Source organism: Choloepus didactylus, chromosome 14 (genome assembly GCF_015220235.1).
Source record: "Choloepus didactylus isolate mChoDid1 chromosome 14, mChoDid1.pri, whole genome shotgun sequence".
In the NCBI taxonomy this organism is placed as follows: Eukaryota; Metazoa; Chordata; class Mammalia; order Pilosa; family Megalonychidae; genus Choloepus; species Choloepus didactylus.
Genome location: NC_051320.1, coordinates 54,690,860 through 54,717,861, shown reverse-complemented (window position 1 = coordinate 54,717,861; position 27,002 = coordinate 54,690,860). Strand labels below are relative to the sequence as shown.

The following is a 27,002-nucleotide window of genomic DNA, read 5'->3' as shown; positions in this document are numbered from 1 at the left end:
GAAATAAACTTCAAATCAGAAATGCCTTAGCTGAATTGATTCAATACTTAAGAATAGCTCAATAAGCTATATTTCAGTATTCTTAGTTTCAAAAGCAAATAGCAATGAGCACTAGGACTATGACAAAATATTTTTAATGATTAATGCTAACAAAACTTATTTTGAATTCATTTAGTACTACTGCTAAAAAAAAACCTATTTTCCAATAATTAATAGGCAATATTATTACTAACAAAAGGTTATGAAACCAATGAAAGAGAACCATGAGGTGTTTACAGATTCATTTAAAGAAAGATACTAAGGTCCCAATCTTCCTATTGTTCCTGAAACCCTCTATGTCCTCCTGAAGCTTATCCTGAATAAAAGAAACTGACTTGACTTAATGGTTGTTCATTTGTTGTAATTTTGATTCTATTTAGTAGTGTTGAACTTGTCTATAATCTAAACAAATCATGTACCATATTTAACTTTTGAAGGACCAAACAGATATACATCTTTAAAACACTTTTCCCCCTATACTGTAGAAACTTGTAAAATCTTTCTGCAGAAAGTAAATCTCTGTTATAAGCCAGCCATCCCAGAAAACCATAAGAGGAAAAACTACAGTGAAGAAAAACTTGCAAAAAAAAATCAAAAGAATTCTAACAAATTCACCTTTCTCCTACTCACCAAAATAAGCGCAACTATCCCAAATATGCACTTGATCACTTTTTACTTCATCAAGCTATAGCAATTTTAAGTAAAACTATGTCAAATTTAAAGGCTAACTATTTGAAGCAAAAAGCAAATATATAAAAGAGGCAAAATCAGCTTCTGATCTTGGAGTTAGATTAAGATAGAGAGGCAACATTAAAAACAAATTGGTATGGCTGAAAGAACCGTGAATCAAAAAAAAATGAGGATGAAATTAAGGCACTGATATTAATAGCTGTGTGCTCTTAGGCAAGTAATTTGACCTGTCTTGGACTTAGTTTTCTCATCTTTGAAATGAAAAGATTGTAATAGATGATGTCAATTCTCCTTTTTAGTTTAAAACATTTCAAGAAAACACATCCCAGATGCTCCCACTCCGGTGGAGATAAGAGAATCACCATCCCAGAGTTAAGCCTTTCCAGTTTTAAGAAATTCTGTTAAAAAGAATGTTAATCATAAAAGCAGACAGATGAAAATAAACACAGCTTTGGAAACAAAGGGATACGAAGATCTATCTCCAGGAGCATTAGAAACATCTTCTTCCAGGTTCTTGAAGTTTCAGACTGTGGTGTTAAGCACAGGGCAGTTGCACAAACATCATTTTAAGCTCTGTGTACTTATTTATTCTTTTTTTTCCCCCTAATAAATATTATTGGCATTTTTGTTAGAATGGAAGGGCCAGCTTTTAAAAAATGAAAGCATTTATCCTGCTCTCATTCTTAGCTAGAGTAGAAAAAAGAATGCATCAGTGTAAGTTCCAGGGAGACAAAAGAACAAGTATCTGCCTCACCTCTCCTTCACACACTAGAGCAATACCACGAGCCTACAAACACCAAGTCCTATATCTCCTAATTAACACTGAACTCAAAAAAGATTCCACAGAAGGATTTTCCTCCTACAAATGAACTGTTAAATAACTTATCTAGTTAACAAAAAAAAAACAACAAAAAAAACTATCTGGCACTGTGCCAAGAAATGGATGCTTAAAGGGAGTCCTCAATTTTGAAAAGAAATAGATGTAATTTCCCACATTCCTATTAGAATGAGAATGGCTCATGACATATATAAGTAATAACTGTGGAAGAGAGAAAACATTATTCTTAGGTAAAAATACAAGTATGGACTTCACATGAAAATGGATTTTGATTCAATAAAAGAACAAACTTTTCAATAAAAGAAAGAATCTGGCTGCCCTACAAAGTAGGTAACTCCCTTTGAATAAAATGTTCAAACACTAGATAGATGACTATAAATCAAAGGTGTGTTATAAATACTCAGAAATTGAGATAAGCCTAAGATTCCATCCAGCCCTAATATCTACAACTCTGTAAGATCAGCATCACAGTAATGTCTATATACTACTAACTTGTACTAGCAGAGTTCAGATTCATTAATTGTACTATAACTGGCCTCTAACCCATAGAAATCTATTTTTACAACTATAAAGCTAGAAGCACATTGGACCTTCAAAGCTGATTAACAAAAGATTAACCTTCACTCCTTCAGGAAAGAAAAAGATCAGGGACTTTGGAATCAGATAATCCTGAATGTGAAGACTTGTCCAACCGTGGCATGACTTCAGACAAGTTATTTATCTCTCTGAGCTTTAGTTTTATAAAAGGGAATATCACCTTACCCCACAGGGTTGTTATGAAAACTTCTTACACTACATATCTAGTACAGTATAAAAAGTATAGTATTCTCTTTCAGATGCTATTCATCCTTTAATAACCTGCTTAAAAGTTACCTCTTCCAGATTTTCCATGATTTTCCAAGGCAAAGTAATTTCTCTACATTCTGAACCTCCAAAGTATGTTGCATGTATCTCTCTATAAATAAAATCACATTTTGAATGCTAAATTATAGAACAACTGGAATCTGAGATTTACTATGGTTGGAGGGCTTTACAAACCTGACTCAGGAAGAAATGGGGCTAATGAGTGTTTGGTTAACTGTTTCAACAATTTTTAAATGTTCATATTAAAAAGCACAGACGTATCTATTTGTGTCAAACTCTAGGCCCAAAGTAAATTTCCAATTTCTTCCCCCACTGTACCCTTCCACAGCTCCAATGGACTAAACCTGACTTTATTCAAACTATGTTGTCCCCCTAGAAGCTCCATACCCCCAATCAACCTCTCAATACATGGAATTCTGATTCAGTCATTAAAGCCTAATTCTAATGCTATCTCTTCCCAAAGCCATCTATGCCAGTTTGGATGTATTATGTCCCCCAAAATGCCATGTTTTTTAATGCAGTCTTGTGGGGCAGACGTATTAGTGTTGATTGGGTTGGAATCTTTGGATTACATTGTTTCCATGGAGATGTGACCCACCCAACTGCGGGTAATATCTTTGGATTATTTCCATGGAGGTGTGCCCCCCCCCCTTTCAGTGTGGGTCTTAATTAAATCACTGGAGCCCTATAAGAGCTCAGACAGAAGGAGCTAGGTGCTACAGCCAAGAGAAACATGTTGAAGACGGCCATTGAAAACAGAGTTTTGCTGACATTTTGCTCTGGAGAAGCTAAGAGAGGAAAAAACACCCCAAGAGTAACATTTTGAAGAATGCTAGGAGCAAAGAGAGGAGTTAGAACACAACCCAGCAGACGCCAGCCGTGTGCCTTCCCAGCTAACAGGTTTTCCAGATGCCTTTGGCCTTCCTTAGGTGAAAGTATACTTGTGTTAATGTCTTAATTTGGACATTTTCATGGCCTTCAGGAGGTAAATTTGTAACCAAATAAACCCCCTTTATAAAAACCAATCCATTTCTGGTATTTTGCTTAACAACAGTATTAGCAAACCGGAACACCATCCCTGATGTCCCAGAAAGAATTTCTGCTTTTCTAAACTCATAGGATATACCACTTAAACCCTAGTTTTATCATTTAAAGGCAACTATTTTCTTATCTTCCCCATTAGCCTGAAAGGTTTCAAGGTCATAGGCAATGTCTTATCCCCTTTGCATTCTACTAGATTTTTCTCCAACACTTAGAAGAGGGTGTAGCAATCCATAAGTAGTGGATAAGTATTTAATGAATGACATCTAATTGCCTATAAAACAATGGAAGCTTCCTAAAGAAAAGGGAAATGGTTAAAGAATTTCAAAATTGACACAAACATTTTAAAATTAAAGTTTCAGATCAAAAATGGGCAAATCATTAACATTTATATAAAGGAATATTATATGGCAACAAAAACGAACAATCTAAAACTACACTCCACTGTATGCACAAACATTATTTTAAGTAACAGAAGCCAGTCAAAAAGGAGTGTGTGTGTATGTGTGTGGGCACATGTGTGTGTGTGTGTGTGTGTGTATATAGTATGGTTCCATTTACATAAAGTTCAAGAACAGACAAAATTAATTTATACTATTAGAAGTCAGGATAGTGATTAACTTTGAGGGAGAGAAGAAAACCTCATTGTAACCAAAATGGACAATAAGAAATAAGAAAAGCTTCTGGACGCTGATAGTGTTCTGTTTCTTGATCTTTGAGCTGGTTACAACAGTGTGTTCATTTATCAAATACTTCAAGCTGTACATGTGTACTTTAATGTAGGTATATAATATTTCAATAAAATTTTTAAAAACAAACATGAAATGTTTATGACTGTTTCTATATTTGTTTTGGAAAAATTTTAAGTACAAGAGTTATCTGGAAATCCAAAATCGATACAATCATTGAGTTTTAAAAATAACTATTTACAGGAGAGCAAGGCATAATTCTGCTAGTAATAATAAAGTTCTGGTACTTTACTGCCCTTTAACCAAGCCTTTACTGCCCTTTAAAAAACCTCATATTTTTAAAAAAGAGGTAAACTAAAATTTAAGCTAATTGCTCAAGATTTCTGTCATTAAATATTATTGGTCACTGCATCTTATCCACCATTATCCTACACATTTTGATCGTTTTCTGAGGAACAAACATAAAGAACTAAATATTACCCTGATGTGAAGTAATGGGCAACAAAAATTTTGAGTTTTATTTATTTCTTTGGAAACCATGTAATACGGAATGAAAGATAAAATATATATATTTTTTTAATTAAATTCTCAAGAAATTTAGGTTTAGTAATAGCTTGCTCATTGAGGCTAAATATATATTAATAGGAATATTTAAATGGGAGAAAACTTATTTTCAATTTACTTAAACCACAAGTTTTTTTAAAATCTACTAGCAAACCTGATTCATAGTAAAATGTATTCATTTGGAACATCATGCAAAATTACAAGTTCACTTTAGAGATATTTTAAAATAAAAACTATCAACAATTTGGTCGATTTACATAAAGCTTAGATTTTCATTACTAACCCAAAACATACCACCTAAAAATTTTTCACAATTGGCCATAAAACGTCTTTATTTCAAAAGCAGTGGCCTGTATTAAATACAATCTTCTCATTATTAAAAAGAATATATATGTACCATCATATATACAGGATGTGCTTTAAGAAACACTGGCATGTGAAATTTAAAAATCCAATGAAACAGCTGGTACAATTCAAGAAAGGGGGAAACCATGAGTAAAAACATGGTTGACATTTAATGACATAACCAGGGTGCCTTACTAAAATAATTCTCACTAACTGCAAGAGGTAAATAAAACTCTTATTACTGATGCTGATTTGATTTAATTCAAGCACTGCATGATGTATTTTATCTGGTATTTTATTAATACACTTCAAACCATACTTCCCAATTTACTGAGTTTTCTGTTTACTACTTTCAATTTAGTTACTAAGATTAGGTTAATTATATTAAGGAGTTTACTTTCTATTTATTAAAAAAATTCAAGAAAATAATTCAAAGCAATATACTTCTGTAAAGCACAGCAAAAATAGCAATGAAAAAATGTGCAAGTGTTCTTATCTACACAAAAGCAAAATATTTCCAAATAAATATTAGCATTCTGTGATTTGATGCTTTCAATATTTAACTGGAATATTTTCTTTTAGATATCTGCAAACATTTTTAATTATATTTGACAATATTTACAGTAACCATTACATAGCCTTACAATAAGCCTTAATAAATGTACAGTATTACCTCTTTAAACATTCAATTCTTTTCCTGTAAAGGCTATAATTCATTTTGGAAATTTTAGTTTTTTTAACAAAGAAACTGTTAAACATTTTCTATAATAAATTATACTTAGTGTTTGTAATTAAATTTTCATTTTAGTGTTGTAAATGATAAATCAGCACATTTTCATTTTGCCTATTAAAGCTGATATTGACCTAACTCTACTTGTGAATAAATACATGTATTTCTTGATAGATCAGAATATAAAACTTGGCCAAATACAACATACTATGTACATGGAAATAAAAATTTTAAAAGTAAAATTCATCTCTACACACCATAATAAATGACATGAAGAATATAAATGGGAATGGACAAAATGAAATTTATCGAGAAATTAAGAATAATTATTTGATAGTGGTTTCATTTTATAGAGGAAATATTTCTAAGAATCAATTAACTGTAACTTTTTTTAAATTTTCTCAATCAGTAGGCAAATTTCTTGAAAACGTAAGCATTTACATTATTAATTTCATTTAAAAAGTTATATATTACTAAACGAACAAATTTTTATCAATGACATATTTTAGATAAGGAAAATATTTTATCTATTTTTCTAAAAATTATGTTGTTTTTCATAGATAACTAAAGAAAAGCATATCCTACAAACTAAGCTTAGTAACTTGGACGAGAAACCACAGAAATGATCCAAATAATTAAAGTAAATCCAAATTTTTAAAATGTAGAAGTATTTCACTAGAATATAATTTCATATACTTAAACTTTATTTTCATATATTTAAATAATTACTTCTTTAATATATTAAAAATATTGCTGTCTATTAAAGAAGGTATGATTAATAAGTATTGGCTATCTTTCTATAAATCTATTTGAATTTAAGGAAATAAAATCTCCAAATAAAGGCAACCGCTACTTAATAACAATAAAAGGGCTAAAATCAATTTCCTACAAAATGCAGCTACTAGACATGTCAATATTCTGACTCCATATCATGGGCATACTTTTCTCAGTGGCTAAAAATATATATGAAATTGTTACTTAGTAGACAAAAACTTAGGCCTTGATATTAACTTGCAACTTTTTTATCTTTGTACAATCTCAAAAAAAAAAAAGAGAGAGGAGACAGGCAACTATTACAAACTGAAACAGCTACCTTTCACTGTAGTTCCAACACAGATTAACAGTTATTACGACAAAAATAGTTATTATTACCATAAAAGCTACTATGAATTAACACAGTTCAGAGAGAAAATGAGATTTTTGGTGTCTCAGTAATAGACAATACCACTTCAGATATTTTTATCATAGTTTTTTTTTTTTTCAGCAAAACTAACAAACTGGCAAAAGAGTTAAACATTTGATGTCTTCCCCTCCTAAGATAATAAATGAAAATTGACTTAAATGACATTTTAACATGCAATACTTACCAGCAAGCAGGGAGTTTCAGAAATTTACCATAAAGAGCAGTGCTGAAAGAGGGAATAATTGGTACAGGTAAGCAGTAAGATCCCTGACAGTCCAAAGAGGTCAGGCCTGCCTGAAAACCAAATATCTGAAACAAAAAGAAAAGACCCAAATGTTCATAGAGACAAAGTTTTAATAAGCTCAGGATGAAATACGTCAGTTTCAATTTGTTGTACAACAGCTGCAAACTAAATATGTTCCAATGTCTTTTCCACTTCCCAATCAACATTTTCTCTTATTCAATTTGACATTACCTAAGTCAGAATTAAGAGATTTAAAAGATGCAACATTTCTTTCACAACTCTGAAAATCAATGTTTTCTTAAATAAATTTTTTAAGTTTCATATTTCATTTCTATACATTATTCTCATTTATTTCTTGTCTGCTAAAATATACATGTTTTTCATGTATATAAGCAGCTGTGTATATTTTGTACATTGTAAATATTAAATTTAAATAATTGCTGTTAATATTGTTTTAGGACTAAAAGAACGTTACAGCAAGAATAATCTTTAAAATGTATTTTGTTTTCAAGCTGCTTATTAAGGATATAAAAAAAGGATATCTAAATGCATCCTAAAATATTGCTTCCTCTCCCTTTCTTTTGTGAAAATGATTATGGTATTCACATTTTCACCCCAGTAAATATGGTACATGTCATAAATTTGTCTTCATATGTTTACACTTAAAATGAGCAAATACACTAAAAATACTTTATAAACATTCTCTGAAATTCCTGAACAGTATATTTGGCCTAATAGGAAGAAACAATAGCATCACATTTCACATGAAACAATGCAGGGAATTGCATGTAATTATTTCCAATAAGATAAAAGATAAACATCTCACACTGAAAACACTGACAACCAAGGATACAAAACAATGAGTTACTGTTTTCCGATAAAATGCAAAAAGCAGCTTAACCCCAAATGTATCTTTAGTTATTATTTTTTATCCCTTGGGTTGATAAAGCATTGAGTTTGACATCTCTAGGGTTAATTAATATTAACAATAAAGTTCTACACTGAAACATGCTTTAATTTTTTCATTATTAATTTTCAAAACAAAACGCTTTTATTTAATAAGCATAAAATAATGATTAATTTCCAAAAAGTAAAGTCACTTTCAAATGGTTTCAAAAAGCTATTATGTTCCTTTCATTTCATTCACCAAACTGATAATGTGAAACCTTTTCTTCCAAAATCAATTCTCAGTGGGTAAAATAATTTCTGGAAACAAGACATTTTTGAAAATTACATTTTCAGGAAAAACTGCATTTTCAAAGAACCTTTCTATCTAATTACTATCAAGAAAAATGAAAGTGATACACCTATTGTTTCCTTTGAGACCTGCTATCAACCAAGGGGCAAGAGTTAAAGAATTGAGAATAAAAAGAAACGCATGTTTTTAATATTTAAGTTTTCAGCCTTAAAAATTAATTTATTTTACATTCATTTTTTTTGAAGATTTGTTCTGAGCACTCTGCATACAAAGAACTGTGCTGGGCAAAGTACAATTATGCATTTCATGTTTCTTCTGAAAGACCAAGTATTTAAGGATTCTGAAGTTTACAGTTATTAATACTGCTTAATACGAAATGTGATTATTAAAACAATGCCAATTTCTAAATATTTCTAGCAATATGAATAAGGATAATATTTTGTCTCATAAAATTATCCACTTTCAACTAACAGTTCTCTAAAAGTCACTTTCTAATACTCCATAAATACCCCAACAATATAATCACAGACATTATCATTAACTGTCTCAGGATAGAAACTGGGTGTAGAGATCCCCTGCTGGTTGTCTATGGAACTACAAAGGTATCTGGGGAAACTGCCTATTATTCTGTAATTTTTAAACACTTTTTATTATACCTACATGTTGCACAGAGATGCTTCCAAGGGAGAATTCAAGAAAGTATAAATTATAATAAAAGAGGAGGAAATTGGGGAAAGAAATCACCCACTATATCTAGCCTAATTTTTACTACTTTCAAAGGATCATACTGTGCTTCCTATTATTCATCCATACCAAAAATAATTACTTCAAAATAACAAATTTTCAACTCTCCTTTTAAATTACGAGATACACAGATTTACAATATATTATAATCTAATAATTTGCCAATAGCCCTTGAACAAGATTATGAACACAATCTACAGAAAAGAATTGAAGTTACTTTCACCAAGGAGAGTTCACTTATTCAAAAAAAGAAAAAATGGAATAAAAGTGCTAAGCACTACTAACAAATTGTCTGAATCTATAAGAGTGCATGAAGCAGTATAACAACAAATAGAAGTTTAGCTGAAGGAAATTTCAACTTGAATAATATTATGTACATTCCACACATTAAATGAAAAGTTAAACACAGTGCCACCTTTTAAAAAAGATTTAATTAGAGAACTACATAAATAAATCTTCATAAATATTTTAATAGTTTACAATGAATACTCTTGAATTAACAAGTCAAATAGAAGAAATTTGAGTAGATTTAGATAGATCACAAAGCTCACTAAAAACAAAAATTAGTATGATATATTACGATTTGCAATTTTAAAAAGATGAAAATTATAAAAAGTGTTCATCAATTGTAAATGACAATGAAAATACATAATTGTGATATAAAACATTATTTTTATGCTATTGTCATTATAAGATATATGGTGTAATAGTATTGCAACATCCTGAAGAGGTGTTCCTTCACTAAAGGAACAAATAATCAAGTATTACCTTCATATCAAAAGTTATTTTGTACACAATAATACATTGAAACACAAAAAAACTGAAACAAGAATGGTTATAACTAGAATTCTACAGCATTAATAATGAAGATGTTAGAAAGGAAAAGCCTTCAGGGGAAAAGGACGGAACCAGAACTAATAGATTAGAAATAACCACAGAATTTTAAACTGCGCATAGATTACTTCACAATCGTTATTTAGGGTTTAGATCATAATTTAGAGATTACTGTTTAAAGTAAATGCTTAGAGATTATTTAACCTAGCCTCCACATTTTATGTATGGGGGAAAATGAAGTTAAAAAAATGTTAAGTGACTTCTTTAAAATCACATTTTGCTGGAACATCAATATTACGCTTCATTTGATTTAGCTCATCTATCGGCTTACAATTTCACTTCGCTTTTCTTTCTCCCTCTATTTCTTCTTTTCCCTATCCAAAAAAGGGATGATCAATTCCCCACTTATTTTTAAAGAAAATAAATAATTATCTTTCTCACCACCACCATCAGTAAAATTATACTTCTGTCCTTTTATCAATCAATTCGCTGAAATTGTAGCCTAGAAACTGCTATTTTTTCTTCTCACTCCTTAAATCCTTTATATCTGGTTTCTGTTCATATCACTACTGAAACAATAAGAAATTCAGGACAGCAACTGATACTTATATTCTTCTCTTATGGGTGGAAATTAAATATTTTCTCTTGATTTTCCCCCCAAGAATTTAAACAAGGAAAATTACAAAAAGTAAAAGTGATTTTCCATCACCCAGAATTTTAAAAATATGAATACTATCATACTCTCATCAATTTTTAAAAGAAATCAAACCTTCAGAATATGGAAAGAATTCTTATAACTCAATAATAAAAAAAGAATAAACCAATTTAAAAAATGGGCAAATGAATTGAAGAGAATTTCTCCAAAGAACATATATAAATGGCCAATAAGTACATGAAAAAAATGTTCAACATCACTGTTCATAAGGGAATACAAATCAAAATCACAATGAGATACCACTACACAAACACTAAAATGGCTAAATTCAAAAAGACAGACTATAACAAGTATTGGTGAAGATTTGGAAAAATTTCATGCTTGCGGGAATGCAAAATGGTGTGGTCACTTGGAAAACAGTTTGGCAGTTACTAAAAATGTTAAACATAGAGTTACCATGTGACCCAGCAACTCCACCCCTAGGTATATACCCAAGAGAGATGAAAACCTATATCCACACAAAAACTTGTACATGATGCTCACATCTTTGTTATTCATAATGGCCAAAAAGTAGAAACAACCCAAACGTACATCCACTGACGAGTTAATAAATAAAATGTAGTATATGCAAATAGTACAATATAATTTTTCAGCCAAAAAAAAAGAAATGAAATACTAATATAGGCTACAACATGGGTGAACCTAGAAAACGTGCTAAGAAAGAAGCCAATCACAAAAGACCACATACTGTATGATTCCATTTATACAAAATGTCCAAAATAAGCAAATACATAGAGACACAAAGTAGATTAGTGGTTCCAAGGTATTACATGGATAGAGTAAAGGGGAGTGACTGCTAATAAGCAGAGGGTTTCTTTTAGGGACATGAAAATGTCCAGGAATTAGATAGTGGTCGTGATTGCACAACCCTATAAATAACTAAAAACCACTAAACTATACTTTTTAAAAGGGTAAGTTTCATGGTCACTAAAATATATCTCAACAAAGCTGTATTATTTAAAAAGAGTTAATTTTTTTAAAAAAACCTTACAACTAGTCTGCTTTATGCATTACCCTTCCACAAGTGCCAGTGGCCCCAACCATACTCCAATGTCCTAAATCCACTTTTGTGAATTTAGAATGTACCCTGTACATTTGTTACACTTTAATAGACATACTTGTATATTCATGAACCATCTGTAGCATTATTTTTTCTTAATTTACACAAATTTTATCATACTATACATATCATTATACTTGCTGGTATTCCACTAAACATTATGCTGCTGAGATTTTTCACATGGACACATACAGACCTAGTTGTACCTTTCTCTGAGCACACATATGCAAAATTTCTACAGGCCAGGGGTTAGCAAATTATAGCCCACAGAAGAAATCTCATCCACTACCTGTTTTTGTACGGTCTACAAGCTAAGAATAATTTTTACACATGAACATTTGGCAGCAATTTGATAACAGGGAACACTACTAGGAAGCCCAAGTAGGTGAAAATTATACCAAGAAAAAGAATTCCATTCTTATTAGTAGAACTGTACTACAAAATAATTGTACTCAATTATTATTATTATATTTTTAGTTTCCTAAACTCAAAATTTGTGGAAATTTGTTCTCTCTTGTTAAGTATCTATATAATATTCTCTATTTTCTCCTTGGCCCACAAAGCCTAAAATATTTACTATCTGACCCTTTAGAGAAAAAGATTACTTCCCTCTGCTCTAGGATATATAATAAAAATTGGATGCATGTGTTTTCAAATTCGTTAGATGCCACCAAAGTACTCTCAAAAATAACTATACCAATTTATACCCCTTGCCATATCTGAGCCCCATTTCCACAAGATCCCCCATGAAAACTGAACTGTCTTGAGGTAAACAATTACCAAATCCTGAAGAACCCAAAGTATTTGATTCCACATAACCTTCTTGAGCTTGCTGAAGCATCTGCCAGAGCTGATACTTACAAATAACAAGACCTTAAATTTATATACTATGCTACAGTTTTTAGGATGCTTTCATGTAACTCATTTTCTACATATTTTCAAATTTTAGCTGGTTTTCAGTGTCTTAGCTACTAGATGCCATACATATTCAAAAAGATGGGTTTGCCAGATAAATAGAGAACTGGGTAAGGCAGAAGAAAGTCTCAGCTGCATGTTTCCATCATATATCCATGTCAACTTCCTGAATTGATAAATTTCATGACACAAAGTGGAAGCCACATACCATACAGTCAATGCAGTCAACTTTATGCATACAAAATTAAAACTCAAGTATTTGCTTCAGTATTTAATTGCAAAGTACTTAGGGCCTAAAATGCCAAGTACACACGAAAAAAGATGTCTCTTCAAATCCTCTACTAAAATATTATAGCATTATAATACTTAAAATAAAATTTTGAGAAGTTTCTCAAAGTTTATGGACAGTATCCCAAGTATCATGAGCTGCTATAAACTTTCTAACAATTCCATATAGCCATATAAACAAAAACTTTCTTCCAAATCCTGAAAATATTATAACGTACTAGGCCAATCAAGAACCATCAAAAGTGCAAATGATACATTTGAGACTCAAGGATTTTTTTGTTTGTTACTTGAATACTTTAATTCAACTTTAACAATTTTCCTGCAATCTCTATCATGCGTATCAATCCACTAGTCCTATAAAGGCTTTCTTTTCAAAAGTATTCAATATTTGTAATACATATGAAAGGTTTCTCTCTATATATTATACTATTCCCACTCTACTCAAACCTACTGCCCGATTCATTTACCTTATCCATTAAAACTCTAATTAAAAACTGACCAAAATATAAAAGACAATTAGACAGCATACGTAGCAAAAGAGTTTTTCCTAAAACATAATTTTATCAGGACCAGACTGTAAACAACTTTTACATTACACTGGAAATCTAAGTGAGCTGTTAACATACAAACAAATAGTAGTGGCGAAGAATTATGCCAACAACTTTTTAATTAGTATGGATGGTAACCAATGGCTTTGTGTGCCATTTAGGTAGAGGATGCTTTATTCATCTTTATTGTCTACAATATGGAAAGTATTTAATATTTATCAAATGAAGGAGCCCTATATAAGCAGAATACCTTGGAAAGTGAGTTATCTAAAATTAGATCTGTTTCAGCAAAGCTAGGAAAATATTCTTTACATTGTAGTCTGATATTAAGGTACCATTATTTTAAAAAAACATTTACTGACAGGAGGGGCAAGATCCCCTGGAGCAACTAATAAACAACCAGGAACAACTAGTAAATAATCTGGAACAACTGCTGGGGGACAACCATGACTGTCCACACATCATACACAAGCCTGGATTGGGTGGAATGGTTGAGATCGCAGCACAAAATCTGTAAGTAAAAACTGCAGAACCACACCGGGAGCTCCCTCCGCCCATGGCAGGCTGAACTGCAAGACCTCGCTGTAGGAGAAAGAAGCATTTCTGGAGCAAGCGAATATAGCTCATTCAGCTGAGCTCCAACTGGGGTTTTAATCAGCAAATGTGGACTGCTGATTACAAGCTACAAACATAGACAAATCCCTAACAAGCAGCAAAGCACCCCGAGGTTGCTCCCAGTGGGGAGGAGATGGAGCTGAAAGAAAAAAAAATTAATTAAAAAAAAAGAAGGAAAAATACAGAGGCTTTTAGAGACAACTGACCTTAAAGAGCCAGAAATGCCTGTGCCCCAGGAAAGGAAGCCCAAAAGACCAGGTGTTCTCTCTGACCGACAGGCGAAACTGGGAAGCTGTGGACTGGCTCTGAAACAGGGCTTTCTTTCACTTTTTCTCTCTCTTAACCTGAGTGGCTCACTGGAGAGAGCCTCAGCCATTTTCAGTTCACAGCGTTCTGATGCAGACAGGGGTGGAGTTAACAGAGTCAGAGTGATAAAGGAGAAATTCAAATGCAGAAGATAACTCCCTCGGGGGAATATCTTCCCTAAGGGGAAGGAGGTGGGTCCCAGCTCTAGAGCCAGACTTCCCTTCAGAACTCAAACCCCAGGGCCTGGGGGAAAACAGCCAAAACAGAAACAACCTAAACTGAGAACTAAAGGGGACACACCCCATTACACCAGTCAGGAGCGACAGGCTAACAGGCACCACCTGTGGGCAGGTCAGGAAAAGCAAAGCAGCTAGATGCCTCACAGGAAAGTCTGTCAATCTTCTAAGATACACCCTCAGGGAAACTTGACACTGAATATAACCCCATTCTGAGACCTGAACCCATTCTGGTCTGGGAAAATCTGATTGGGGTAACCAAGAAACCAGAGGCCTAGACAACAGAAAACTACAAATTACACTAGGAAAAATGAAGACATGGTCCAGTCAAAGGAGCAAACTTACATCTCAATTAAGATACAGTTGAGATACTGTTTTACTTTAATGAAATAAGCAATTAAAGATTTTCAAAGAAATATGCTAAATCAATTCAAAAACTAAATCAACCAGTTCAGGGAAGATATGGCAAAAGACATGGGGGTTATAAGGAAAACACTGGACAAACATAAGGTAGAAATCAAAAGTTAGGAAAAACAACTGGCAGAATCTATGGAAATGAAAGACACAAGAGATGAAAAACACAATGGAGACATACAAAAGCAAATCTCAAGAGGCAGAAGAAAATATTCAGGAACTGGAGAACGAGACACCTGAAATCCTACACACAAAAGAACAGAAAGGGAAAAGAATGGAAAAATATGAGCAATGTCTCAGGGATTTGAACAACAACATGAAGCACATGAATATACATGTCATGGGTGTCCCAGAAGAAGAAGAGAAGGGAAAAGGGGCAGAAGCAATAATAGAGGAAATAATCAATGAAAATTTCCCATCTCTTATGAAAGACATAAAATTACAGATCCAAGAAGTGCAGCGTACCCCAAACAGAATAGATCTGAACAGGCCCTACGCCAAGACACTTAATAATCAGATTATCAAACGTCGAAGACAAAGAGAGAATCCTGAAAGCAGCAAGAGAAAAGTGATCCATCACATACAAAGGAAGCTTGATAAGACCATATGTGGATATCTCAATAGAAACCATGGAGGCAAGAAGGAAGTGGGGTGATATATTTAAGATACTGAAAGAGAAAAACTGCCAACCAAGAATCCTATATCCAGCAAAACTGTCCTTCAAATATGAGGGAGAGTTTAAAATATTCTCTGACAAATAGAGACTTTGTGAACAAGATACCTGCTCTACAGGAAATACTAAAGGGAGTACTACAGACAGATAGGAAAAGACAGGAATGAGAGGTTTGGAATACAATTTTGAGTGATGGTAGCACAGCAATGTAAGTACACTGAACAAAGATGACTGTGAGTATGGTTGAAAGAGGAAGGTTAGGAGTATGTGGGACACCAGAAGGAAAGAGGAAACATAAAGACTAGGACTGTACAACCCAGTGAAACCTAGAGTGCGCAACAATTGTGATAAAATGTAGAAATATGTTTTTACATGAGGTAGAATATATGAATGCCAATCTTGCAAAACTGAGGTGGTATTGCGGGAAAAATACAGTCAATGCAAACTAAAGACTATAGTTAACAGAAACATTGTACTATGCTTCCTTTAATGTAACAAAGGCAATATACCAAAGCTAAATGCTTATAAGAGGGGGACATAAGGGAGAGGTATGGGATGCTTGGCATTGACGATGTTGTCTGACTCTTTTATTCTACTTTAGGGTAACTTTATCTTTCCTTTTGTTGTTTTTTAGCTGCGATTTTTTTAATTTCTTTTTCTTTTTCTTTGGTCTTTCTACCTTCTTTGGCTCTTCCTCCTTCTTTGGGGAAGAAATGGAGATGTCCTTACATAGACAGGAGTGAAGGTGGTGAATGCATAAATATATAATTATACAGAGAACCACTGATAATTTATTTGGGATGGAATGTATGGTGGGTGAACAAACCATCTTAAAAAAGGGGGGGGGGTGATGAAGAAAGTCTGAGGGCACTATATTGAGTGAAATAAGTCAGACACATAAGGACAAATATTGTATGGTCTTACTGATATGAACTAATCATAACATGCAAACTCATAGACATGAAATATAAATTACCAGGATATAGAAAGAGGCTAAAGAATGGGAAATGGTTGCATAATATGAGCAGAATGTTTAACTAGGTTGAACTTAAGTATTTGGAAATGGACAGAGGTGATGGTAGCATGTTATTGTGAGAATAACTAACAGTGCTGAATGGTGTGAATGTGGTGGAAAGGGGAAGCTTAGAGTCACGTATGTCACCAAAAGGAAAGTTGGAGGTTAAAAGATGGGAATGTATAAAACAGTGAATCTTGTGGTGGACAATATTTGTGATTAACTGTACAAATATTAGAAATCTCTTTCATGAACTAGAACAAACGTATGACACTATAACTAGAAGTTCATAATAGAGGGGCATATAGGAAAAAAATATACCAATTGCAAATTATGTACCACAGTTAGTAGTATTTTAACATTCTTTCATCAACAGGACAAATGTACTATACCAATACTATGAGTCAATAATGGAGGGGGGAGTAGTTAGGGGTATGGGAGGATTTGAGTTTTCTTTTTTGTCTTTATTTCTTTTCTGGTGTTATGAAAATGTTCTAAAAATTGAAAAAAAGAATTAATTGTGATGGTGATGCACAGCTGTACGATGGTACCATGGGCAACTTATTGGGCACTTTGGATCTTCAGATGCTAGTATAGTATATGAACAATCTCAATGAAATTGAATTAAAAAAAAATCATTTACCTCTGTGTATTAATGAATCAGAAAGTATAAGTATAAAATATTTTCTTCATATCCAGCTTTCAAAAATACCTTCTGCTACTCTCTGCATGACAAAAAGCACTCTGGTGGATCACTGCAATAATGGTTCCCAATGAATCACACCTCCCTGTGTCCACACCTCTTTGTAATGTGATACTGTCGTTTCTCCTTCAAGGAAATAGAATCTATTTCTCTATCCTGTTGAAAACGAGCTTTGCATGGACAGTTAGAAAAACATGTTCATCAAGCCCATATGGTTTTAAAAACAGTTAAATTTTAACATCTTAAACTTATATACTCATGAATGTGATCTAAAATTGATATCTTTACACTGATTTAGAAATATATGAATATTAAATAACTTTAAAACACCATCCTATAGCGTATGAACTAATAAAGCATATAGGACAGTTACAAAAATTATAAAAAATCCATACAGAAAACTCTAACATACCCCTAACCAGACTCCCAGAGTCAACAACTTTTAACGTTTCACCACTTTTGACATATAATTCTGTGTATCCATCTACCTATCCATCCATCTATTCATCTATTTTCTAAACATTTCAGAGTAGGTTATATACATCATGCCCCCAAACACTAAATATACTTCCATGTACATTTCCTAAAAACAAGTTCATTCAATTATGTAACCATCTTAAGTACAGTTATGAAGTTCAATAAATTTAACATTCATATAAGACTTACAGCCTATAGCCTGATTGTATCATATGTCCCAATAATGTCCTTTTGGGCCTTTTCTCCTCCATTGTTAGATGTAGTCCAGGATCATGTATTACATTTAACTGTCACTGTCTCTTTAATCTGTCTCTTTTTTCATTTAATAATCCTTATTCTTGAATTCAACCTTTTATAGTTTCTTTTAGTCCATAAAACAAAATTTGATTAGGTATATACTGCCCCTATTTAGATGACACATCTATGTCTGCTTAGCAAAACATTTATTACTCAACATTTGAGTTGGTTTTTTTATACGTATTTGTACTCGGATGCATTCTTTATATATATATATATATATATATATATATATATATTTTTTTTTTAAATAGGGATGAGATCAGCTAAGCTTCCAATCATTCACTTTATAAAATGTGATTTAATGCAATAAAAGAGATTTTTCCCTTTGCTTCAAGAAATTAACATGAATTCAATAAAAGAAAAAAGACTAAAAAACAAATGTGTTAAACCCTCTTTATAAAACATTATGCCTCACATGAACTGTCCCTTCAAAGAAATCATGAGTCTTTTAAAGTGTTCACAGAAAGCTAAGTGCTCTTTCACCCTGCTTATAACTATCATCATCAATAGAAATTCTATATGAAATCTTCAAAACCTATAGTTACCATTCACTGACAAACATCAAGCTACTAATTCCAAAAAATGAAGAAATACTTTTACTTTATTATTTTTATTTTGTATTACAATAATAAATAAATGTATTTTAAGTCTTATTTAAATCTCATCTAATGGGGTACTAATTCTATGAAATTACAACTCCAAGAAAAAAGAAACATATGAAGCTCCCAAAGCCAACAATAATAACAAGAAAATTCACTTTCCTTACCTTAAGGTAACAGTGTGCATAGCAATAATGAAGCAGATTATCAGAAGGCTGAGTAAGGCTGCTGACCATATGCACCAACTGTTCAGCATACATTGGCACAGAATGTTCCAGATTAATTTTATCCACCAATATTTGAATGGAAGGCAAAGGCCGAAGAGACTGGAAATTTGTTGTATTGATGAAGTTACCTGAGTTCTGGAAAATAATAGTGTTCACTTTATATTTCAGGAGTAGAGCTATGATTGATGCGCAATGCCCTGTATATCAGCTTTAGACTTGTACAACTTGCAGTAATATCAAATCAATCTAGAAATGATGCCTTTCTATAAAATTCTGCTGCCATTATCAAATACAAATGTCTTCTATATATTTTTAAGTATGTCCCAGATTTCAAAAACTGTAAAGTTATTGCCAAAGCTTTTATTTTTTAGCTAAAGCTTTTTATTTTTTCAATGAAAACATTAGTGACACTGGAATAGTAACACTAAGTACCTCAGTACCTTCTAGGTATTTTCTTAAGTCCAATCATTCCAAAAGACTTCCTAGATATCCCAGAACCAGCCACTTTTTACTTTTTTTCCCTAATTCTCATTAAGATGACCAAGGTACTAAGTGGGCTAGCCACAGTGTCAAAGACACACACAATAAGCAAAGTTTGCAGGAGAAAAAAATTTCTGATCCATATCATATCTACTAACAATACACATAGTAAAGGTTCATATAATCCTAAAAATCCCAAAGTGAACTTGGTATTCTCAGCTTCAAAATAAATACAGGTAAGTCTCAGAGTAAGTATTCTGAGAAGCAAACAACCTCTTCCTATCCTAGAACTACCTCACTACCTTAAAATGCCCTACCTATGGTTCTCAATGAGAAATAGTATGATTTTCCATCCAGAGGTACTTGAAAATATCTGGGAAGAGCAGTTTGTTTTGTTTTGACTATCTTTCATTGTCACAATATTGGAAAGGAATACTGGCATTTAGCAGGCATTGGCTAACAATGGTAAATGCTACATCATATGTCCAGCCCAAAAAGCCAATAGTGTCTTTACTGAGAAACACTGTAATTAACGTGGCTAAATTAAACATGCAATCCAGCTTTTCTGACACATTACTAATAACAGCAATTTCAAAACCACTGCTTTTTGAACTACTTTGCTTTTTTTCCCTTGCAATTTTATTGAGATATAGTCATATACCATATAATCATCCAAAGTGTACAATCAATTGTTCATAGTATCCGTATCCACTGTTTGGACAGATGAGTAAAAAAATGGGGACAAAAAAGTAAATGAATAATAGGGAGGAATGGGGGAAGGCTGTTTTGGGTGATCTTTTTTACTTTTATTTTTATTCTTATTTCTTTTTTTTTTTTTTTGAAGTAATGAAAATGTCCAAATATTGATTGTTGTGATGAATATTTTGCTTCTTTAAGTAAACAAGAAGCTTAAGTGTAGAGCTCACTAAATTTTTACATCTAAAACCACTACCCAAATAAAGATGTAGAAAATTTCCACACCCTTTAAGGCTCTCCTCTCCTATGTCCCTTTCCAGACAATATCCAAACCTCATCAGAAATAGCCAATATTCTCATGTCAATCATCAGAGATTAGGTTTGTCTGCACATGAAATTCTCTGGCATTTTTTCCCTCAATTTCAGCTGTTCTGACACCAAGAACATTAACCTCTCAATACTTAGTCCAGTTAGAACACCAATTTCTGCTTGAGCTCTGTTCCTCATCAAAATAGGAAACATAAAAGCATAGCAGTAAATGTGAAGACTGCTTCATATGCTTCCTCCCTTCTTCAAGGCTGAGCCCCTCAAGTTACTACCTACACTGGCTGTTCTCCAAGGCCTTCAGACAGTTACTCTGCCCAATTTTTCTATCTTTTATCATTATCTGCAGAAGCGTTAGTCCAATATAAGCTACTCCTCATCATGGAAACAGAAAGTCAAGCATTTACTTTGTGCCAGGCAAAATTCTAAATTCTTACCTATATTACATATAAAATCCTCCAAAAATGATGTCATTGGCTCTACTTTATAAAGAAAGGAACTATAGTTAAAGAGGTTATTTTACAGGCTACCCAAGATAAAATTGTGGAGATAAATAACCCTTCAAATGCCTCAATAACTTACAGATATTTCTGGAATACATGACTGATAAAATGGAAGAAACACACACAGAGGAGGACTAAAGGCACAATGTATGTCAAGATTAAAAATACTAAAAACAAAGAATTAGATGTCAGCAAAAATGGAAATAACAGGAAATAATGACATATTCTAATTTTTTCCACTGAAATTTTCTTCAAATGATCTCTTTGCCTATCAACAAAATAATTAGTTATGAGTGGCCACCAGAGAGCAAATATGCAAAATGAAACTACTGAATCATAGTCAATTCCCTGCCATAACTCCATAATTTCCTCTTATTTAAAATTAGTCCACTTTTTACTTCTATATCATCTTCATTATGTGGACATCAAAAGAAATATGAAAGAAAAATGACAAATTAAAAATAATAGCTAAGACCTTAAGGCAAACCAAAAAAGCAATATATTGCATATGGACCTTAAATATTAAGCATCCAATAAGCCCCCATTAACAATAACAGCAGTAATTACTGGGTTCCTAATGTGTGCAAAATGTTTACAAGCATTATTTCACTGAATCTTTAAAATAACCCTAGGAGTTACTTTGGACATATTAGCGGGGGCAGAGGGGGGGCAGCTCCATGCCAACACCATAACAATCGTACATATTTACATTTCCATGTAGACCATGTAGGCAACAGACCTAAGCCTTGATGGTACATACTGTGACACTCTCAGTACAGGGAACATAGGTAGTATTTTTAGGAGCTGATAAAAGACATTTTTCACTCAACTCCTTATCCTGAGACAGTTTCTTATCAGCATCCCTCATTTAGGTGAGATATGGGGCTTTCCACCTCACACTCTTACAGTACAGTAGTAGACTATAAAACTTTAGCTATACTGTGGAATTGGATCCTCATCAACAGGGTGCCCCACTATGCGTGTTACAAGTCATCTGGCCCCTTTGGTTTCTGTATCATCTGGTGGGACAAGGAAAATGGGGAGATGACACCATTACTGATCTTGCTTTGGCTATCTTTATAACTAACAAATTGACTCTATATGGGTTCGTTGCTTCTTTAGTCTGAATCTCTCAGCCACCTTCAAAAATATAAATTTTCTTTTGTGTTTTTAGAAAAGGAAAATAAGGCTCGAATATATAAAATTGTTAAAGCGTTATAGCTAGTATATGGTCTGACTTCTGGAAATGTGCTCTTCAATATTTCTTTACACAGACTTAGCTTACATTCATTCTATTAAAAAACAAAAAAGAACACAACAAAATACTTTCTAAAAATTAGCAATCATAATTATAGTTATATTGCTTTTATTTCATCATGAATATCTATATAAAGCAGATATTCTTTTATTTAATCACCTGCTTCTTACAATATCATAGGACTAACAAATATGCATAGGATAAAAAAGTAAGTGCTGAATCACGAAAGATACCTTTTCTCCCAAAATGACAGGAAGCAAATGACTAAGCAAGTTGAATTCTGCCATGAAAACTGTGCAAGTACATTTGAGGAGAGTAACACTTGTAAGTCGGGTAGGAATATATTCCTCCAGAGATGCTACTTCTTCAGGATTCAGTATTGTTTCATTTTCATCCTTAATATCTAAAATGAAAATGATGAAAACTTAATGAAAAATAATTTTAAGTAAATAATTTTCTCAAACAACTTAAAAAATAAATTAAGTTCCACAAATTTTAAGGTGACATTACATTTTTTCCCAACAATTAAGCAGTTGCAAAATAATTTGTTACCTTTAACAAACATAAATTACACTAAACAAAAACCAATTACGCTACCCTAGAATGTAAGTGTATAACAAGTCTCTGCTATACAAAAACTTACTAGGTTTTAAATTTAAAACTTCTTTAAGAAATTCCTAATTTTTTTCTGTAAAAGAGTAGCAGTTTCTGTCCATCAAAATAACATTAAGATAGAGAAAAGGCAATCTACAGACTGGAAGAAAACATTTCCTATAGATAGACAGAGACACAGATACATAGATGCAGATACACCACAAAGGACTAGAAGAATACACAGCGCATAAAAATTCCTAAAAATCAATAAGAAAGAGACAAACAATTCAACAGAAAAATTGTCAAAAAAAGACTTGAACAAATAAAGAGGAAATCCAAATGGCCAAAAATTGTATCAAAAGCTGCTCAATTTTAACTAAGGCACCACACTAATGCAAAGTATTAATTAAATTTTTTTAAAAAGCTGATCAACATCAATAGGCATCAAGGAACTACGAAGAAAGCCACAATATGACAACCACTGAGATAGCTAAAATGAAAAAGACTAAGAACACTGATTGTTGGTAAGAGCAAGAGTTGGCAAACTTTTTCTGTAGAGAGCCATACAGAAAATATTTGTATATAGTATGAGATAGAGGTCTAACCTCATTCCTCTGCATGTCAATATCCAGTTTTCTGGACACCATTCGATAAAGAGACTATTCTTTCCACATCTCCTGGACTTGGCACCCTTGTAGAAAATCAGCTAGCCACAGATGTGTGGGTCTATTTCTTGGCTTTCAATTCTGTTCCACTGTTTTATCTGTCTTTATGCCAGTACCACACTATTTTGATTACTGTTGCTTTGTAGTATATTTTGAAATCTGGAAGTGTGAGTCCTCTGACTCTTCTTTTTCAAAACCGAACTATTCAAAGTTTCACATGAATTTGAAGATCAGCTACTGCAAAGAGAGCAGAAACCCAGGCTAATTTACATGCTTATCCCTTAGGTATCCACCAGACCAAGACAGACACACACACACAACATACACACAATGAAGAAAGCCAACCAAAACATCCTGATACAGGCTGATGAGGCCAGAACACTTGCTGCCAAGAGGGCCAAAATCAAGACAAATGTCCACACTGGCCCTCAAGGATCCCCAAACCAAGAAACACCTACACACAAAAGAAAGGAAAGCAACCAAGAAAAGATGCACTGGCTCTTTAAATCCAAGAGGATTCTAGAGGGAAGCCAGAAGCCGCTGCTGCCCAGAGGTCCAAAATGAGGCCAGAGCAATGGTCCCTTAGGGATCACCAGACCTACCTAGACTTCAACTTTTGTAGAACAAAGTTTCCACTGCCTGCTCCAACCCCAGCCAGCTGCTCCCACTCCCATGTTTCCCCAGATGCAGGCATGGAGCTGAGGAATGGGGCCTAGTTGTTGATTTGTGCTCACCTTACTTACAAAATAGTGAATTCTGGGCAGCCTCTCCCTTTGTCCAGCACTACCGTGATTGTTCTAAATGTCCAATCTGGTTCCATTGTTACCACCTTGTCAATTCCAATCTCTTTTTCCAGCTAACTCATTTTTCTGTTGTAGGGAGTGATCTGTAAAACTTCCTGCTCTGCCATTTTTCAATGTTCTATTCTTGAAAACTTTAGTTGCACAGATGTGGTTAAGTTTTTAAAATTCACAAAACTACACCCTTACATTTTATATACTTTCCTAGATGTATATTACATTTCAATAAAAAGTTTTAAAAAAAAGAGTGGAGCAGAATTGCTGACAATCTTGTATTTTCTACATACAAACTCAAATATATGCACATACGTATGTATGGGCAGCCCTCACTTTGCACGTTTTTGATAAGCACAGATTTCAGTTAGCATGGTTTACTTAAAAAATGCCATTTCCAAATACAGAGCACATATCAATTACCACAGTATATTAACCATGAGTAATTGTGTTCTAGTTTGCTAATGCTGCTGGAATGCACAACACCAGAAATGGATTGGCTTTCATAAAGGGGGTTTATTTGGTTACAAAGTTATAGTCGTAAGGCCATAAATTGTCCAAGGTAAGTCATCAACAATCGGGGACCTTCACTGGAGGATGGCCAATGGTGTCCGAAAAATCTCTGTTAGCTAGGAAGGCACGTGGCTGGTGTCTGCTCCAAAGTTCTGAGTTCAAAATGGCTTTCTCCCAGGATGTTCCTCTCTAGGCTGCAGTTCCTCAAAAATGTCACTCTCAGTTGCTCTTGGGGTGTTTCTCCTCTCTTAGCTTCTCTGGAGCAAGAGTCTGCTTTCAAATGGCCGTCTTCAGACTGTCTCTCATCTGCAGCTACTCTCTCAGCTTCTGTGCATTCTTCAAAGTGTCCCTTTTGACTGTAGCTCCTCTTCAAAATGCCACTCTCAGCAGCACTGAGTTCCCTCTGTTTGCCAGCTCATTTATATGGCTCCAGTGATTTAATTTAGACCCACCCTGAATGGGTGGGGTAACACCTCTATGGAAATTATCCAATTAGAGTCATCACCCACAGTTGGTTGGGGCACATCTCCATGGAAACACTCAAAGAATTACAATCTAATCAACACTGATACCTCTGCCCACAAAAGATTACATTAAAGATAACGGAGTTTTGGGGGGCATAATACATTCAAACTGGCACAAACTGTATAAACTGCAAACTTCACTGCCAGTTCTTCAGTCCACAAATCATTAGGTAAATTAAAGACGAGCATCATGATCAGCATCCAATCACATCACGCCTTTGGATGATCAGTTACTGAGCATCTATTTAGTTCATATATTGCAAAGCATGTGGTTGTGTTGCCTCCTTTTCTTTCACTGATAGACCCATGTGACATTTCACATACATAGATAATCAAAATAGGCAATTGGCCAGCAAATGTGAAAGTGAAGATACAAAAATTCGTAACACCGGAAGTAAAATTTGATTGACTATAAATGGAATTATAAAAGAAATAGCAGACCAAATATTGACCCTAAATCTTTCAAGAGGCTCTGGATATACAACCAGAGGAACTCAGTGAACACAAATTACCAACATAAATGAGGAAAGCAGTTGTGATAAAAATGATGAAGATATCCCAGAGGAAGTGACGCCAGCAAAAAACTTTACATTAAAGAACTCTCAGTTTTTCATAACATTGAAAGTGTAACAGATAAAATGTTGGGAGCTGATCCAAACTTAGAAAGGAGTATGACAATTCACCAAGGCATAGAAAAGGTGCTCATTCTATATTGTAAGTTATATGATAAGAAGGAGGCAAGCACTGTTCAAACTACTCTGATAAGTTTTTACAAAGAAATGAAACATTTTAGTTATTTTTACTACTCCTTTTATTATTTTTAATTTCTCTATACATTTACAACCAACATTTTAAAAGTTTTTAATATCTTGACAAAAATTTTCCCATTCATTGTTAAGACTGTTTTGCATGGTTTTAGCCTGAACAGTCATTTTTATGGTCCCAAACTACAATGCAAAGTGCCTTGTATATTATAAAGTGCCTTTATATTAAACTAATGTCAGCTAATAGTTTCTTTATACATATCACATTTTTGAGATGATAAACTGCTTCAAGTAAAGAGTAATGTGTTTCATATTGTTTTTTGCCACTATCCTAAAATATATGGCATAATTCCACTGTGGAAGAGATTGCTAATTGCCCTAGAGTATTCATTCTCTCCTTTCTTTTAGTAATAAAACCTTCTGAATTTCCAAGTTGGGTATATGGACTCTGTGTCAGTTTGAATGTATTATGTCCCCCCAAACGCCATTATCTTTGATGTAATTTTGTATGGGCAGACCTATCAGTGTTAATTAGATTGTAATTCTTTAAGTGTTTCCATGGAGATGTGCCCCACCCAACTGTGGGTGATGACTCTGATTCGATAATTTCCATGCAGGTGTTGGCCCGCCCATTTAGGGTGGGTCTGAATTAAATTACTGGAGCCATATAAATGAGCTGGCAAACAGAAGGAACTCAGTGCAGCTGTGAGTGACATTTTGAAGAGGAGACACAGCCAAGAGGGACACTTTGAAAAAAGCACAGGAGCTGCAGATGAGAGACATTTTGAAGACA

At 33.4% G+C, this 27,002-nt stretch overlaps 1 protein-coding gene across 13 annotated transcripts in view; it reads right to left on the bottom strand.

The window, feature by feature from the left end:
- Positions 1–27,002, bottom strand: part of VPS13B (vacuolar protein sorting 13 homolog B) — a 1,017,676-nt gene that overhangs the window by 854,331 nt on the left and 136,343 nt on the right. For 12 of the 13 annotated variants that reach the window (XR_005211694.1, XR_005211695.1, XR_005211696.1 and 9 more), the window contains 3 exons: positions 22,589–22,758; positions 19,035–19,229; positions 7,168–7,292 (listed from right to left, as the gene is read on the bottom strand). Coding sequence is in view for 9 of the 13 variants with exons in the window: in XM_037803400.1 (XP_037659328.1) it covers positions 7,168–7,292; positions 19,035–19,229; positions 22,589–22,758 (490 nt within the window). In the remaining 4 variants the exon portion in view is untranslated. Of the gene's footprint in view, positions 1–7,167; positions 7,293–19,034; positions 19,230–22,588; positions 22,759–23,554; positions 23,900–27,002 lie in introns of those variants that run through there. The other variant, XM_037803403.1, reaches the window with a different exon arrangement.